The sequence below is a fragment of the Dermacentor albipictus genome, chromosome 10 (genome assembly GCF_038994185.2).
Source record: "Dermacentor albipictus isolate Rhodes 1998 colony chromosome 10, USDA_Dalb.pri_finalv2, whole genome shotgun sequence".
In the NCBI taxonomy this organism is placed as follows: Eukaryota; Metazoa; Arthropoda; class Arachnida; order Ixodida; family Ixodidae; genus Dermacentor; species Dermacentor albipictus.
Window position 1 is genome coordinate 28134238 of NC_091830.1, and position 17476 is coordinate 28151713.

The 17476-nt window shown below is 43.3% G+C and overlaps 1 protein-coding gene across 4 annotated transcripts in view; it reads right to left on the minus strand.

Moving 5' to 3' along the window:
- Positions 1–17476, minus strand: part of LOC139050570 (uncharacterized) — a 28340-nt gene that overhangs the window by 3584 nt on the left and 7280 nt on the right. Inside the window, exons 3-9 of one of the 4 annotated variants that reach the window (XM_070527116.1) lie at positions 13967–14110; positions 12347–12430; positions 12012–12131; positions 8800–9090; positions 7490–7585; positions 5358–5468; positions 4672–4815 (exon numbers count right to left, since the gene is read on the minus strand). In XM_070527116.1, the coding sequence (XP_070383217.1) occupies positions 4672–4815; positions 5358–5468; positions 7490–7585; positions 8800–9090; positions 12012–12131; positions 12347–12430; positions 13967–14110 (990 nt within the window). The remainder of the gene's footprint in view (positions 1–4671; positions 4816–5357; positions 5469–7489; positions 7586–8799; positions 9091–12011; positions 12132–12346; positions 12431–13966; positions 14111–17476) is intronic. The other 3 variants (XM_070527117.1, XM_070527118.1, XM_070527119.1) reach the window with 3 other exon arrangements.

The window sequence follows — 17476 nt, forward strand, 5'->3', positions numbered from 1 at the left end:
CCGAGTGGACTCTGCGGTTTACGCTGATAAAACTATAGGACTAATTCTATGCCACTGCACTTTGTTCGCTTCTCAGCTAGATTTTCCATCTCATAGGCTCAGCGGCTTAAACGACAGATAATTCTCTAAAAATCGTGTTATGGGGGCTTGGTGTTCCGTAACTGTACAGTGGGTCACGCACCACGCCCTAGTTGAATGTTCTGTTTTACTTTTGACCACCTCGGAATCTTTAACGTCCATGGCAAGCTTGATTCACGGGCCTGTTTTCATACCACGCCCATCGAAATGCGGCGGCATCGCAGCGGGGATCAAGCTCGTGACACCATGCTCAGCAGCGCCAGACCCGAAGAACTTGTTAGCCTTGCTGGTAACTGCTGTGAGACGTAATTGCTACTAAAAGAATGCGCACGAAAACTTCGACGCCTCGCGTCTTCATGAGTGTTTTTTTATTATCTTTTTGTTTTCGTGTTTGCTTTTTTGATGCACTTCGTTTTAACGTCAGTTATGCGTTTCAACGTCAGACCAGTTTGTGAAGAAAATGTTGTTGGGACCTTGGCAAGGCAACCTTAAGTCCATGACTGACAGTGACTGTGGCAGTGTACGTTTGTCTGGATGCGTACGACGCTGTGTTCTCTTTCTTATCTTTCTTTCCCCCGTCCCCGTCCCTGAACGTAGGATAGCAGGGTGTCTACCAACCGGGAAAAGCGGGAATTCTCAGGGAATTTGAATAGTCTGGAAATACTCAGGAAAAACTCAGGGAATTTGTGCTTCTATCAGGGGAAAATAGCTGTAAAATTTATTGAAATGGAACGAAATTCGTTTTAGTGCTGGCTCCAGTAGCAGAGGAATCGCAACGAATCGTTATTGATGCCGTGTCATCGGCACGAGGTATCGCCGGAGTAGTTAACGACCGATTTTCCAGACGCCCGATTTTTCGGACATGCCCGATAATTCGCACGGCTTTGCAGCACCACCACGTACTCCATATAGTCAGTGTATATTGCCCTGACTGCAGGTCTGAAATGGCATTAATCAAAGCCACCACCGCCGCCATATTTATTATCTCGCCGCACCGAACCTCGTACGCAGATCTGCTGGCAGCCGTAGCCACTACCATGACAACGTTAGGCCTAGCTGCTTCTACGTTCGCTATTAAGCTTCTTGCCGTGTGGTGCCGTGTTTTTCATTAAAAGAATTTGCCGCTGTCAGCAATGGCGCCGACTCCGCCTTTGTAATCCTCATGATTGGCTTCGCAGCTCGCAGAGCACAACGCGTTGAGTAATGCCAGTCTCCGAAAGACAACTTAGTCTCAGCACAGCATTGTTACGCGGCGAAGCTTAACAAGCGTGGGAAGGGGCAATGGTCACGGGTCACAGTATGCATTCCTTAATTACACACGCGTGCACCCCCGTCCCCTATCATAGTACGAGCACCGATATGCCTAATAGGTGTACTGGCAGGCCTTAAGAACTTTTTTGGACGTGCCTGTGGCAATTTTAGTCCTTAAGGGCAGTTAAAGACATGCACTCATTTTTGCGGACTGCCCGATTTTTCCGATGTTCCTGCAGCCCCCAGGGAGCCCGAAAAATCGGATGTTGTCTGTAGAACTTACTAAGAGGATTCTTCAAATGATCCATGGGGTGAACGCGTGACAGAAAGAAGATGAGAACAGAAAGGATCGACGCACTGAGGAATTACCGGGAAAGGAAGCGTGCCGCCGCCTCTTTGAAGGAGCTTGAGCTCAAAAAACAGTGTTGGCTGACGCTGAGATGCAGGTGTCCCTCATCCAAACCAAAATAAACTCTTTAAAGCAGTGAAACCCAACACTGAGATGTTGTGTATGGGCTGAGAGTATGTCAGGTCAGTTGAGGTTGACTTCCCAGTTGCTGAGAGAGAATCTTAGTTTTGACAAAGTTGAGGCCTCATACCGATGGGCTTGCTATCAGTTGATAGAAATAGCTCACATTCAAAAATAGTTACTTATCTACGCATCTCCTTTTCATTCGTATTTGAAGATGTGTGACTCAATCTGGAATGGGTTTTACCATTTTTTTTCGCTGTGCATTTTACTATCACCTTCCTTCTGTTTTCTTTTTAATTAAAATAGATATTACTCCTTATTATTGAAACTAGATAAACTCATTTTTTTTGTTTCAACATGCTTACTAGAGAGTGCCAGCATTGGGCAACATGGTGTCAACCTGTATTGACATAAAACAAAGTTCTGGCTCCTTCAGGGAAATTGGCACAGTTACTCAGGCGAAACCTGGAAAACTCAGGGAATTGGGAAATCTCAACTTGGCAGACACCCTGGGTAGCCAAGCGGACCTGGCATTTGTAACGCTCCCTGCTTTTCTTTCTTCAGTTCTCTGTGTTTTCTTATCGTTCAATAAATGTAAAGTAAGAAACGTTTGGACATTGTTAGGGCTGGCGATCCCGAAATCACAGGTGGAATGCACAAGAAAGGCAGAACATTTACTGAAAATATAAAGCAATGTCAAATGTATCTAACATATCATTAAAGCAGCAACAAAGCATGTCCAGATGTCATGGAACAAAAGTAAAAAAAGATTTAAGACTGCTAAAATAAAAGCATGCACAAGTCATGCAATCATAGAGAACACTGAGTGACACTGGTTACTGTTCACAAGGAGTGTTTCTATACACTGCAACTCCGCATCGCCTTTGTTAAGTGCAGCCGGCATCAAAAGCTTATTGTGGTAGTCTGGGTGCATAGCCTGGTACTCGGACTCGAAATCTAGTATACTACGTGCTTCTTTTACCTAAACTAAATTTAAAAAGAAAATCCACACTGGAAGATATCACAATTCTAACCCTTCAGCTAAATTACGCGATGAGGCGGCCATTACTTCTACGAGAAATCAAACCTCTTATTTGAGTAATTATCAGAATTGCGCCGTTTGACTTAATTACGCATAACTGTATAAATTGTACTTTTTTTATTATTTGACTTATACGGCACATACTTCAATTGAGAAATTGTAGGCGGTAAGTTCGCAAGGCTTATGAACTTAGAAAGAATTCTGCAGACTACATCACTTTCGTTATATTATTTTCAAAGTGTCTGACATGCATTGCCATTCCAGTTACTTTCGCGCTTAAATGTTTATGACAGCGTTTTATTACGATATGAAGTGGAATAAACAGTGTATACGGTCCACAAGTTTGACGGAGCGAATCTCGGAATCAGTGGCATCTTCTGAATGTGTTTCAAGTCACTATGCCTTGCATACTCACCAGCTGCAAGTGGTAAAATAAAAAATGTGCCATAATGTGATCATCTGAAAAGGTAAGTGTTGTAATTATGATATATTTAATTAAGCATTTTGATTTCTCTTAAAGTTGTGGCCGGCTCGTCAAGTAATTTAGCTCAGTAGCTGGAATTGTGCTATCAACCACATAATTTAAAAAATGATGCCGCTGTAAAAAAAATACAACCTATAGCAAAAGATCATAGGGTTGCACTGTCTTTCGCGTTATTGTTAGCAGGCGATCGTGTATTTCACGTCTTCACAAATGTGGTGGCCCGCAAGTTTTTGACGCCGATTGTACGTTATTCTGGGGGTTGGTAATTGAATGGCTAGATCATTACCTTATCAGTCGCGACTATTACACCGTGTTCCGTGCTTTGACATTACCGATAGCTTTTATCATCTGCATGGTGTTTACATCCCGTATTTTCTCCACAAGTCTCTAACCGCGCACGTTAACCCATAGTAAACTCTCAACTGATGCCAACCACGCCTGTCGCTCTTTATTTTTCTGTATTATAGTATTGCAGCCTAATCCAATCGGGCCTGCGCGGACAATGCATGCCCAAAGGTGGATATTTATTATATTTCAGAGACTCTAAACGAAGCCAAAGTTGTGTTATTATGCTGTTCAGTAGGTATTATCACGATATCGACATTACAAACGCCCTTATAGGTGATTTCTATTCCATTTCATTTCACCTAATTACTTCAAAGATACACATAAAGCTGTTCCATATTTTTTTTACCCGTTGCCAACGCACCAAAGGGCTCTTAGAAGGTCTTGTTATTCACGTTCTCGGATTTGTCGTAAAAAACCACACAAGCAACGGGGCCTCACAAGCCAGAACAGAACCCCAATGCAGTTAGTGTAAAATGTGAAAACAGAAAAAAGAAAAAGAAAAACGAAATGGAGAAAAATTTTGAGAGACCACCACAGTAAACTATATCCCACAATACACGTAGGTAAAGTATATAATAAACATTAATAAACACATTCTCCTTGTCGTAGGCTCTGTGTAGCCTCAATTGTTGCAAACATCACAGCATTCATCCAAAGCACGTGTCAAGAAATGTCACAAGAACGATCTATTTCAAATTATTTACAAGTTGCTACTATTTTGCAACATGATTACCTAAACGGACTGAAAGGGAGGCTGTGGCTGCTTCAGCTAACGGCGTGCGAGATAAGCATCAAGCCAGAATTTGTGAATCTGCCACAGCCTGCAAACACCACCGGCCATTGATCGGTAGATTTGACTTTCTGGAAACGACGAACGCCTAAACTAACCTGCATCTTACGGTAAAAATTTGGCGCAGACACTTTCGCACCTACTGAAGCCGAAATCGCAAATACAATATAAATACTGCAGCAGAAGGCCTACATGAGCGTACATACCTGGAACCTCGTCCATGGTGCTTGTGGAAAGCATGGTTGCAGGCAACTTCAAATTTACCGGAACAGACCGCCGTCTCCTGCCACTGCGACGCCTTAGTCTTCTTTCCAAGGAGTCCCTTTGTCGAACTAAACGTACTGTTAGGCCTATGAAAGAACATAGTACCAATTCGAGAAGCAATATTCGCCAGCACGCCACAAACCACAATAAATGACGATCACACACTTGGATCCTGTTGTGCCCCGCGCCAGAGATGGCCGGTTTGCGGCTGGTAATATCATGTCATATCCCCTTAATGCAACAATTATTTTGGGCGCTGAAAATATTGTTTCACCCCATTTTCTCGAATCTTTGGAATCATTTAAGTGTACTGCTGCGGGACGCATCAGCAATTTTATTTTTCTTAAGTAAGTTATGTTAAATTTTCCATAAATTAGACTGTATGCGAGGACTATCTACATGAGCGTTACGTTCGAGAATATTTTCTGCTTGTTGTCGAAGTTACTGCGAAGCACCTCTATGCAACCAGTTGCAATATATGCTGGATGCATAGCGTGAAAAACAATTCAAAGCTTTTAAGAAGCTTTGAAAATCATTGCCGACTGTTTCTGTCCAATTTTCTAGCTTAACGTCTTACGTTAGCAGAATTAGTCTTCCTTCACTCTGCTGACTAGCGTATGCGACTCACGTCTTCCGAAGCGCTCAACGCGTCTGCCGGCTCTGGTTCGTTGTAACAGGCTCAATCCTGTTCCCGCGATGTCGGGTGGGACGCGACCATCCCCAAGAAGACCACGGACGGCTGCGATGATAGGTTATGGCGGGTGTGAGAAAAGGATCAAAACAAAGCACACACGGGCGTCTAGGTTACCTGAAAATATTAGGGCTGCCAATTATGAGTAATATCCTGTCATGACAATAAACTAGTGTCAATTTCGGGTCATCGGTATGTATATTTACCTGGTGTTGCGATTGCACCTATGGCGGCCCATGGGAAAAACAACAACAACAACAAAAACACGACAACACGCTGCGTGGCAGGCAGTACCATTTACCATAGCCGCCTGCACACTGCACTTCTGTGGGCAACAGAGTTGCGGAGTTGGGCCTGCCGTTACATTACAAGTCTACTCCGGAGCTTGTAAATAACAGTTAGTTTCCCTGCTTTTAACTCACAGCGGTGAAAGTTGGACAGTTCCCACTCTTCAAGTGGTCCAGCTGGTGCAATCCAATCCTCCAATTACCGTGAATGAAACGCGATCTCTGTATTTGTTTATGCTTGCGCTCGCCTGCCTCACTGCAGAAGCATATTTTTGAATAATTAGCAACGTTACAAACAAGGAAACATGCTACTTTTTTTCGCGTACGCAGTACTAGTGTTCAGATTGAAAAGCGAAATGCATAATTAGGTTTCGCTATAAGATATGCTTTGTTCCATATTTAGAGACATATTCTAATTGGTGTCATGTTTTTCATGGGAGCCTTCGTGGCCGCCAGTTCCCACGCTTTCTTGATACTAAATTGTATGCGAAAAAAAAGAGACATGGCGTCCTCCATGTGTCATGAACCCAGTAAGATCTTGCTAAATCAAATCATTCTTGGCCACTAAAAGTTCCTGTCAATATATTTGCCTCTGCCTCGAAATGAAAAAGAAAAGTTCGTGGTCTTCGGAAGTGTAGCGTCTGTAGAATACGCCTTTATTTATATTACCGCGGCAGAGGCTGTTTCTCCAGTAGATAAATAGTGGAAGATACCGGAGTATAGGGTTATTAACAAATATAGCGGTTATTTAGTGACACGTAACGAACAAATGCGTATCGACCGAAGTCGATGCTAAAGAAGATAAGGTCGGCCTACATTTTATATGTATCTATGAGTACTGAAATAGGAGGAGGGGGTGAGGGGAGAGGAGGCGTTCCAAACATTTTAATGCTGTGGATTTGCAATATATTTGACATTGTTTTCGTCATTTTATTGCCAGACCTTACATTTTTTCAACACCCTCTATTTCTTTCATTATTGTTAGGTCATTCGCTTTTTCTTATGCGTATGTGCAGTCGACCACCAAAGTTTACGGACGACGGACTCTCAGTAAACGTTTAATATCCTAACAGCGTGTAACTGTAGCCAGTAAAAGCGTACGTCTCAACGTTATTCGCAAGTACTAGTAGAGACTGGAAAAGCGAATGCCATGCTGCGTTATAACGCAGCGCAAATATTCACATTTTTCTGAAATGCCATGATCCGTAAATTTTTGTGGCCGACTGTACATACGTCGACATTCTATTCTTTCGTGCCGACTTCGGTTGACGTGCCTTTCTGTTTATTTTTTGACCAACAGGTAAGGTGGGATGATCCCAGATATAGCGAAATCAATGTACAATCTGGTTATCTTAGACTATATGGGATGCTAATTACGCTTCGGCCTTTAATTTTAGCAATTGTGAGACTAAATATTGGGTTTTGTCTTATTGATACCTACATTTTGATATCTTTTCCGACTCGCTACGGCATTTCAATGTAACGAAATCGCCGCTTTTATTGGGGATTATACACGTGAACAGCAGATCTAAGGCACCCCAAACAAGTATTAGCTCGGCAAAGAGGACCTACTCAAGAAATCTTTTTTTGGGCTAGTTGGTATTCCATTATTGAGAGGAGCAGCATGAAAAAAAAAGCACTCATTGCGAAGGCAGATCCTAATGCGTAACCCAGATGTGAAAGGTGTCACTGAAATTGACTTCATAAAACGATGTTGGTATTATAAGAGCAAAGGTACGAGTCGATTTTTGAGAAACGCCAGGCACAGACAAGTTCGCTTACCATTCATGTCGAACAAGTCCGTGAGCGAGGGTCTCCGCCTCGATGTCGAAGCACGTCCACTATCTCCTCCACCTCCTCCACCTCGTCTGCCCTGACCTGTTATGAGCAAGTGCTAGTTATCTAATACATGTAATGGCCCTGAACAAGAGCTCGATAAACTACGTACATATTCTTGAGCGAAGCTCAAGTTTTATGGTCGTGGACACGTAGATAAAACATTGAAGCGTTCTACTGCAGAATTAACAATCATTCTAAATAACAGCGCAGAACGTCAAGCTGACAGGCCTTTCAATCGTCGTCGCCCCACTGATGTCATTCATCACACTGTTTACGGCCGACTCAAAAGATGTCAGTTAGATCATCGGCCACAACGCCGGAACAAAACCTTTCTTTTCTTCATTTTTCTTGTTTACGTCCCCAGAAGGGGCGAAGGCTGCATAGTGGTGACAACTATACGGTGTGTAAGTACACAAATTTTACTAGGAAGCACTATTCTACTTGTTATTCTAAAATGCGCGTCTGAATGTCAGTGAATATTTCTTAGTTACCATCAATTATTACTGAGACCTCTCGAGGCTATTCTTGTATAAAGATCAAAATAAAAGTGAGGCCTGAATTTCCCGAGTCAAATCTTAGCCATGTCACTGCACGTATGATGAACATTATGAACTGGTATTGAGAAGGGGCCACTGTATGGAATATTTTTTATGCACTATATAGGAGCGGGCTGGTCTACTGCTACATTCGCATTTTGTCCTATACAAGTTAGCTGTCCGTTTCTTGAAAGCACGCAGTAGGATAAAAGGAATTTGACATTAATTTAATAGAAATCGCATGTTGACAAGCTAAAATATATTACTGCTGGATTACGGCAAATGGACATGCTCATGTGTACACATTTCTTTGCATTCTACACTGAATTCTACTACTTCGCCAACTGATGCTGAAAGTCAGACATAATTATCTGTCAATCTAGTCAGATATTTGAATCTTCTCATCAAGATAATGAACATTATCATGAGTTAGCATTTCAGCATAGACAATTTTGTTTGCTCTTCACTTCACTCTTACTTTTAAAATCAAATGCGCTTTGATTGTCACCCAGATCAAAATCAAATAGGTGTTCACTGATACTGATGAAGATTACTTCTCTTTCCTACCATTTTTAAACTTGAACGCCCCAGGTTTCTGCCGATAATGAAGCTTAACGCTTCCCTGCGATAATATTGGCATACACCCATTGCGGATTCCATAACGCACTGAAGTATGTAACGCGAAGTGTGCACTCACTTTCCCAACCAAATTCTCACCTGCCTCTTCCGAATTTTCTTCACTGCTGTCTCTTGGCTTTTCTGGCTGTGATTCTCGCGTTCCTTGCGATGGTGGTGCCCGCGACGGCATGGCGGCACCGCCATAACCACCATAACCGCGATCTGAAGCGGTTCCGCTGAAGACACCTCCACCACCGCCAAAACCGCCACCTCCAAAGTTGCCTCCAGCTCCGCTGAATCCACCCGAGGGTTGTGCATTCGAAGGTGGCCCTTCTCCGTCGACGTCACCCCCTGGACCTCCTTGTGGGCCTCTTGATAATCCGCCATATCCTGTAAAGTTATTTTGAGTGTAGATAGATGGGTTTGACATCTAAAGGTAAAATCTGTTGGCTGAATTTCAGAAAAAAATGAAAATAAGCAGCATGTGCGCCCATCTCATTTTTCCCTCGCTATCATGCTGCGGTGCCTCGACATTGTTGCAAGCATGATTGTCATGTTTCAATGACGTGACGAACGTTAAAATGCATATCGAGTTTGCGCCGCAATTGTTTCATGCACTGTGGCGCCATATTTGACGACGAAAAAATAATTTCACATGCCATATAGTCGGTCACACATACGGGAAACCTAGCAACAATGGGAACACTTCTCACATTCATAGGTCTGTGTCACTCATGCCGGCATATTTCGCGAGCACTTCTGGCAGCAGTTGTATAATTTGTATTCCGTAATTTTTGTGAGATAACCGCCTGTAAATTATAGTAGTTGAAAATTAAGATATTGAAAGACATTTCTGGCCTTACGTGTATCATAGAGAGTGTTTTTTCGCAGGTGATCTTATTGGAGCTGGGCTACTGGCAATAATAAAATGCCTGGAATTGGCACCTTCAAGCGAGTGTTTCAGAGCTAAGTGTTTTCTATTGTCATTTACGCTTTTCATTAAGCCATTATCATTTACCGAGCTTAGTCTTCGACGCGTATATTCACCATAACCTGCAGGTACTTGTTAAATATGAGGCGAATTGTTGTTTTGTGCGTCCTCCTTGCTTAACATAACCAGTTGTGATGTATCGGTATGAGCAACGATTGTGCGGTAAATGCAAAAATTAATCGAATTTATAAGCTTCGTGCCTTGCTCCAACGTAATATGCCTTTCGAGCGTAACATACGTTCTTGATCAAGATATCGAGATAACTGGAATGAAGTGCTCACCACAGTACGAAACACTTTGATAACATAATGAAGCAGGAACTGACTGCCAAGTTTGCATTCGTCGTTTTGAAAACAGCACAAAGGAAGAGTATGAGCTACCAGTTACAGTTGTAATAGTATCCACAAAAGTAAGTGTAAGAAGCTGTGTGAGTGTAAGAAGCCTTTCACTATGTCTTCGAAATTTGTTCTTAGAGGGCAAAATTTTTGCGTGCATAAATAAAAACAATTATGCGAGCGTCAATGAACAGACATAGTCCCAACAAGCCTAGGTCAGCAAAATAAATAGAGCTCACTCATGCTCAATCAGAAAATGTATATTTAGGTTTAAGGCTCACCCGGACTGACAAAATCACGCACAGCCTTGCTTACTCAGACGCACCAAAAATGAGATGCCGCCGTTCTCACTCGAAAACCATCTCACCAAATTGAACACATGCATTCGCATTGAGCTCGCGCGATGACTGAGTCTTAATATTTTGATTTCACTCAAATTTACAAAATCAGCGATCCAGAAGCGTACGGTGAGGGGCTAGTTGGTATGACATTATGAGAACAAAGAAAAATTGCGCAAAAAAAGTACAAGACAGAGAAAGAACCACACGACACAGGCGCAGACTAACAACTGGTTTAATGCTCCAACGCCTCTTTCCTACCAACAACAGAACACATGCGCACCAACCACAATATCCAATGCCACTATCATGTAGTCGAGCCTAGAAACGCCAACTCCTTGCGGTACAAATGTATGAAAGCCTCACTAACACATTTATCTGGCCCTGATCTCGCGATTTCTAAAGCTTTGATTACTTCAGGCTCTTTCTTATCGCTTGCGCGTCTGACAATCTTAGTCCCGCCGAAAAGTGGGGTACAAACTTTGCCGTCATGCCTGCATGTCTTGCAATGCTTAGAAAGATGCTGTCCTCTAGAATCATCTAGGGAATTGGCATGTTCTAATAATCTAATATTAATACAGCGGCCTGTTTGTCCAACGTACACGTTGCCACAACTCAGCGGAATCTCATAGATGACATTCGCACTACAGGGCACAAACTTGTTCCTGTGGTTAGTGCTGCACTCGATTTTCTTTTTCCTATCAGGTCTAACTAAATTGCACAGACTCAGCGATCCAGGCTCACGTAATCAGATGCTCAGACTCAGTGGGATGGACAGAATAGAACATTGTGACTCACTGAGGGTGCCCACTTGTATTCGTTGTAACAGAACTTCCAGTGGCTCAGAATGAGCAGCGCACAATAATTGTAGCCGCTATACATGTAATGCTAGACATACATGTTATAGCGTCAAACCATTGGCTCGTTTCAGGTGCAGCATATGGGTGCTTGTCTTCGTGCGCGTGAGGTTAGAGGGCAGCGCTATAGAGGGCCCACTATTTCCTGTTTTTTAAATATTTTATACCGTTTCAATGATACTTAGCTACTGTAGAGAATGGTATTCGAACGAATTCACTGCATACCTAACACGTACACACTGAAAGCGAGCACCTTGTGTCTGCAAAATTTGATCAAACGGGTACCCACCTCTTGTTCACGTTGAATCAATCAGGTTTATGGGCTCCTGTTGCGACTAACCCCACTTTTGCGTACACAAGTTGGGCAAGATTAGCTCGGAATCATCGTCATCTCATCTATTTATGCCCACTTCAACACATTTGCTTTCATTCGGCGTCCCATTGACATTCTGTTCAAATCACGTCGGCTCCCTCAAAACAGAACACACGCGTGGCCCTATACCTGATTAAATCTGGATGATTCGAATAAGGAGTGAGATATGCAAGCTACGCGGACAAAGAAATTGCACCTCATTCTGCCCGCTCATGCCACAGCGAGCTTCACACCAAAATTTGCCGCTGCATAAGGTGGCAGGTGACTGCACTCATGCATTACCGCGTTTAAAAGGCATCAGGGCTTTTAACCTGCTGATCAGATTCAGCTTACCTGCACGCCCTATTTTCAATATTCATTAGTGATCAAAAATAGCTCAGAACAATTTGATAATCCATAAACAGGACCGCTACCAACCATCAATATTTCCACCGCTTGAGCTGGGCGATGAGCCACCAAAACTTGCGCCAAAGTTCGGCGACACACCTCCACCGCCTCTACCTGCTTCACGGTTGGTGTTTATGGACCCCAGGGAGCCTACGAAATCAGCGCAAGTGAAATCTTTATGGAGACAGCAGAATTAAGGCCTCTTCCAGAGATCTACAATTAAGCATATCTCGCGTTTGGTGAGAATTTACTGCAAATTTCGTAATCTATTTTCGCAAGTACAAGCGCGCCCTATATTTATGCTCTTATGTGATAGAAGACAAATCATGGCAACGTCCTCTTTCATAAGTATGATAGCTACCAACCTTCAACATTACCTCCGCCTGACCCGAAGGATGAGCCACCAAATCCCGCACCGAGACTAGGTGACAGACCTCCACCATTCCCTCCTGCACAAGAGGCATCAGTGATCGTGTTGATTATGTTGTAATTATGATTATGTTGTTGTGAATTGGTCTTGTTGGACGTCAAGAGGCTTGCTTCATGTTTTAAAGCAGCAAAATGTTTTTTGTCCACAAAAATATTTGAGCTACAGATGGACAGTTATTCCTCTCATATATCATCTGGCTGCTTGTGATTGCAAATTTTCTTTTCATATTCACTCATTGGCACATATTTCATTTGTCACGCGGTTGCACAGTAAAAGTATGCCATAGCACCGTCCTAGTCTATGCGCACGGCAGCCGCCAACCTTCAAAACCAACCCCACCTGATCCGAATGGGTACACGTTAGAGCCTATCCCAAGGCTAGGCGACAAGTCGCCTTGGCCTCCACCTACACCAGCTGTGTTTTACGGGCTGTTGGACGTAGCGAGATTCGCATCATTAGCAATAGCAGCATTTTAACTCCATCGCACTTCAAGGTCCTCTCTCAGACGTGTAGAATGATCCGTATTTAAAATCAGCCCGCTCAGTCCTCTGCCTTTATATTTTCTAAATTTGTATTCGTACCTGCATACACATTGTAATTTCGATGCTGTCATATATGTGACAATAAGCTGCTAATACTTGAATGAGATCAATACCAAACTTCAATACCGCGACCGCCAGATCCAAATGAACCACCCGAGCCTAAGCCAAGGCTATTGAAACCGCCTCCGTCACCCCCACCTGCACAAGCAATGACTTTGTTGTATGTCATGAAGCCTCGTAGAGGATAACAGCGTGACCACTGTCTTTAGTGCATAGCACGAAAAAGAACTTGCCCACCAATGTACAATTTTCACTTGAAGAGACGGGATATTGGGCGAGTTTGTTCGTTGTATCGAATCAATAAAAGAGGGCAAAAAATAACACGAGCACCAATACTACAAGTGCCTACCAACTCGTGAGCCACTTGAGAGAATCAAAGTGACAGCTCAGTGTGGCACAAGTGCATAAATACACAGAACCAGGGGTGATCATAAAGAAATTCAGATGGTCCTTTATTACGACTAAGTACCTTGTCAATTTAGCTTTTTAGCCACCTCCCTTCGCCCTTCTTCATGTTGACAGATGTGCCGCTAACGCAATCGCAATCTGTCATCTTAAGAAGGAAAAATAACTTACCTGAAAGGCAAATTGACGAAGTCCTTGGTACTGATGAAAAAGCAGGTGAGCTTCCTTTCCTATTTTTGATGACTCCTGGGTGGGTCGTCAACGGGCGTGATTGCGTACGTGTGCAGAGCTTGAACTCTTTTTGTATTTCTTCCTCAAATGCAGCACCTGATAGTGCGAACCTGTGCTGTTTCCTGTCTTTTGCGTCTTTCTTTGAACTCTTCTATTTTATTGCATAAATATATCCCTAATGAAGTCAGCCTACACTATTCTCCAGCTGCAAATTTCCTAATTTCATATTTCCCTGGCTGTGTAGTCCTTTTTGCATGCTGGTATTTGATAGAAAAGCTTATAGCGACATCGTAATCCCTATAATAACAGCTACTAACCTTCAAAATTAACGTTGCCTAAGTCCAACCGAGAACCACTCGGGCCTAGGCCGAGGCTGGGTAGTGCATCTCCATCTCGATCACCTCCACCTCCGTCTTCGCCTCCACCTCCATCATCGTTCAGATTGTTGGAGGCCGACGTGCCTGTAATATCATATGCAGGAGCAACATGTTCATTCAACAGCAGGAAGAAGACATTTTCCAGTGATCTGCCCGTTATTCTATGTCAGTCGGCTGCCCCCTATGCCTATAAAATTTCCTATCACGTACTCACCAAATGGAGTACGCTGTACTTTTGACAGTTTTAAGGACTGAAACGAATACATTGTTCCAGCCACGAGAGGCGTTTATTGACCTACAATCCCGGTGGTTATCTGGTTGTGGCTTGCTGTACGTCATTGCCGTCTCATATTGTGTTTCTCTCAGTCTTGGTATGTCTTAAACAGAAAGGTCACATAGTACTCTTGCAATATAGTAACGTGCTACTCCATATATATCTTGCAACAGCTGTGTGACACAAAGAATTTTTGCCAAGAGCACTCACTCGCAGTTAAAAGTTGATAGTGTATGAACATCTCATAAATATGCGTCTTCCTGATGCCACAAAACGCTTTGCAGTAGCAGTTCTTACGTACTGTAGCGCTATTTCCTCGTCACGAATTTCCTCTTCATCATCATCATCATCATCAGCCTGGTTACGCCCACTGCAGGGCAAAGGCCTCTCCCATATTTCTCCAACAACCCCGGTCATGTACTAATTGTGGCCATGCGGTCCCTGCAAACTTCTTAATCTCATCCGCCCACCTAACTTTCTGCCGCCCCCTGCTACGCTTCCCTTCCCTTGGAATCCAGTCCGTAACCCTTAATGACCATCGGTTATCTTCCCTCCTCATTACATGTCCTGCCCATGCCCATTTCTTTTTCTTGATTTCAACTAAGATGTCATTAACTCGCGTTTGTTCCCTCACCCAATCTGCTCTTTTCTTATCCCTTAACGTTACACCTATCATTCTTCTCTCCATAGCTCGTTGCGTCGTCCTCAATTTGAGTAGAACCCTTTTCGTAAGCCTCCAGGTTTCTGCCCCGTAGGTGAGTACTGGTAAGACACAGCTATTATACACTTTTCTCTTGAGGGATAATGGCAACCTGCTGTTCATGATCTGAGAATGCCTGCCAAACGCACCCCAGCCCATTCTTATTCTTCTGATTATTTCTGTCTCATGATCCGGATCCGCTGTCACTACCTGCCCTAAGTAGATGTATTCCCTTACGACTTCCAGTGCCTCGCTGCCTATTGTAAACTGCTGTTCTCTTCCGAGACTGTTAAACATTACTTTAGTTTTCTGCAGATTAATTTTTAGACCCACCCTTCTGCTTTGCCTCTCCAGGTCAGTGAGCATGCATTGCAGTTGGTCCCCTGAGTTACTAAGCAAGGCAATATCATCAGCGAATCGCAAGTTACTAAGGTATTCTCCATTAACTTTTATCCCCATTTCTTCCCAATCCAGGTCTCTGAATACCTCCTGTAAACACGCTGTGAATAGCATTGGAGAGATCGTATCTCCCTGCCTGACGCCTTTCTTTATTGGGATTTTGTTGCTTTCTTTATGGAGGACTATGGTGGCTGTGGAGCCGCTATAGATATTTTTCAGTATTTTTACATATGGCTCGTCTACACCCTGATTCCGTAAAGCCTCCATGACTGCTGAAGTTTCGACAGAATCAAATGCTTTCTCGTAATCAATGAAAGCTATATATAAGGGTTGGTTATATTCCGCAGATTTCTCTATCACCTGATTGATAGTGTGAATATGATCTATTGTTGAGTAGCCTTTACGGAATCCTGCCTGGTCCTTTGCTTGACAGAAGTCTAAGGTATTCCTGATTCTATTTGCGATTACCTTAGTAAATACTTTGTAGGCAACGGACAGTAAGCTGATTGGTCTATAATTTTTCAAGTCTTTGGCGTCCCCTTTCTTATGGATTAGGATTATGTTAGCGTTTTTCTAATATTCCGGTACGCTCGAAGTTACGAGGCCTTGCGTATATAGGGTGGCCAGTTTCTCTAGAACAATCTGCCCACCATCCTTCAACAAATCTGCTGTTACCTGATCCTCCCCAGCTGCCTTCCCCCTTTGCATATATCCCAAGGCTTTCTTTACTTCTTCCGGCGTTACCTGTGGGATTTCGAATTCCTCTAGACTATTTTCTCTTCCATTATCGTCGTGGGTGGCACTAGTACTGTATAAATCTCTATAGAACTCCTCAGCCACTTGTACTATCTCATCCATATTAGTAATGATATTGCCGGCTTTGTCTCTCAACGCATACATCTGATTCTTGCCAATTCCTAGTTTCTTCTTCACTGTTTTTAGGCTTCCTCCGTTCCTGAGAGCATGTTCAATTCTATCCATATTATACTTCCTTATGTCAGCTGTCTTACGCTTGTTGATTAACTTCGAAAGTTCTGCCAGTTCTATTCTAGCTGTAGGGTTAGAGGCTTTCACACATTGGCGTTTCTTGATCAGATCTTTCGTCTCCTGCGATAGTTTACTGGTATCCTGCCTAACGGAGTTACCACCGACTTCCATTGCACACTCCTTAATGATGTCCACAAGATTGTCGTTCATTGCTTCAACACTAAGGTCCTCTTCCTGAGTTAAAGCCGAATACCTGTTCTGTAGCTTGATCTGGAATTGCTCTATTTTCCCTCTTACCGCTAACTCATTGATCGGCTTCTTATGTACCAGTTTCTTCCGTTCCCTTCTCAGGTCTAGGCTGATTCGAGTTCTTACCATCCTGTGGTCACTGCAGCGCACCTTGCCGAGCACGTCCACATCTTTTATGATGCCAGGGTTAGCGCAGAGTATGAAGTCTATTTCATTTCTAGTCTCGCCGTTCGGGCCCCTCCACGTCCACTTTCGGCTATCCCGCTTGCGGAAGAAGGTATTCATTATCCTCATATTATTCTGTTCCGCAAACTCTACTAATAACTCCCCCCTGATATTCCTAGTGCCTATGCCATATTCCCCCACTGCCTTGTCTCCAGCCTGCTTTTTGCCTACCTTGGCATTAAAGTCACCCATTAGTATGGTGTATTTAGTTTTCACTCTACCCATCGCAGATTCCACATCTTCATAGAAGCTTTCGACTTCCTGGTCATCATGACTGGATGTAGGGGCGTAGACCTGTACAATCTTCATTTTGTACCTCTTATTAAGTTTCACAACAAGACCTGCCACCCCCTCGTTAATGCTATAGAATTCCTGTATGTTACCAGCTATATTCTTATTAATCAGGAATCCGACGCCTAGTTCCCTTCTCTCTGCTAAGCCCCGGTAGCACAGGACGTGCCCACTTTTTAGCACTGTGTATGCTTCTTTTGGCCTCCTAACTTCGCTGAGCCCTATTATATCCCATTTACTGCCTTCTAATTCCTCCAATAACACTGCTAGACTCGTCTCACTAGATAACGTTCTAGCGTTAAACGTTGCCAGGTTCATATTCCAA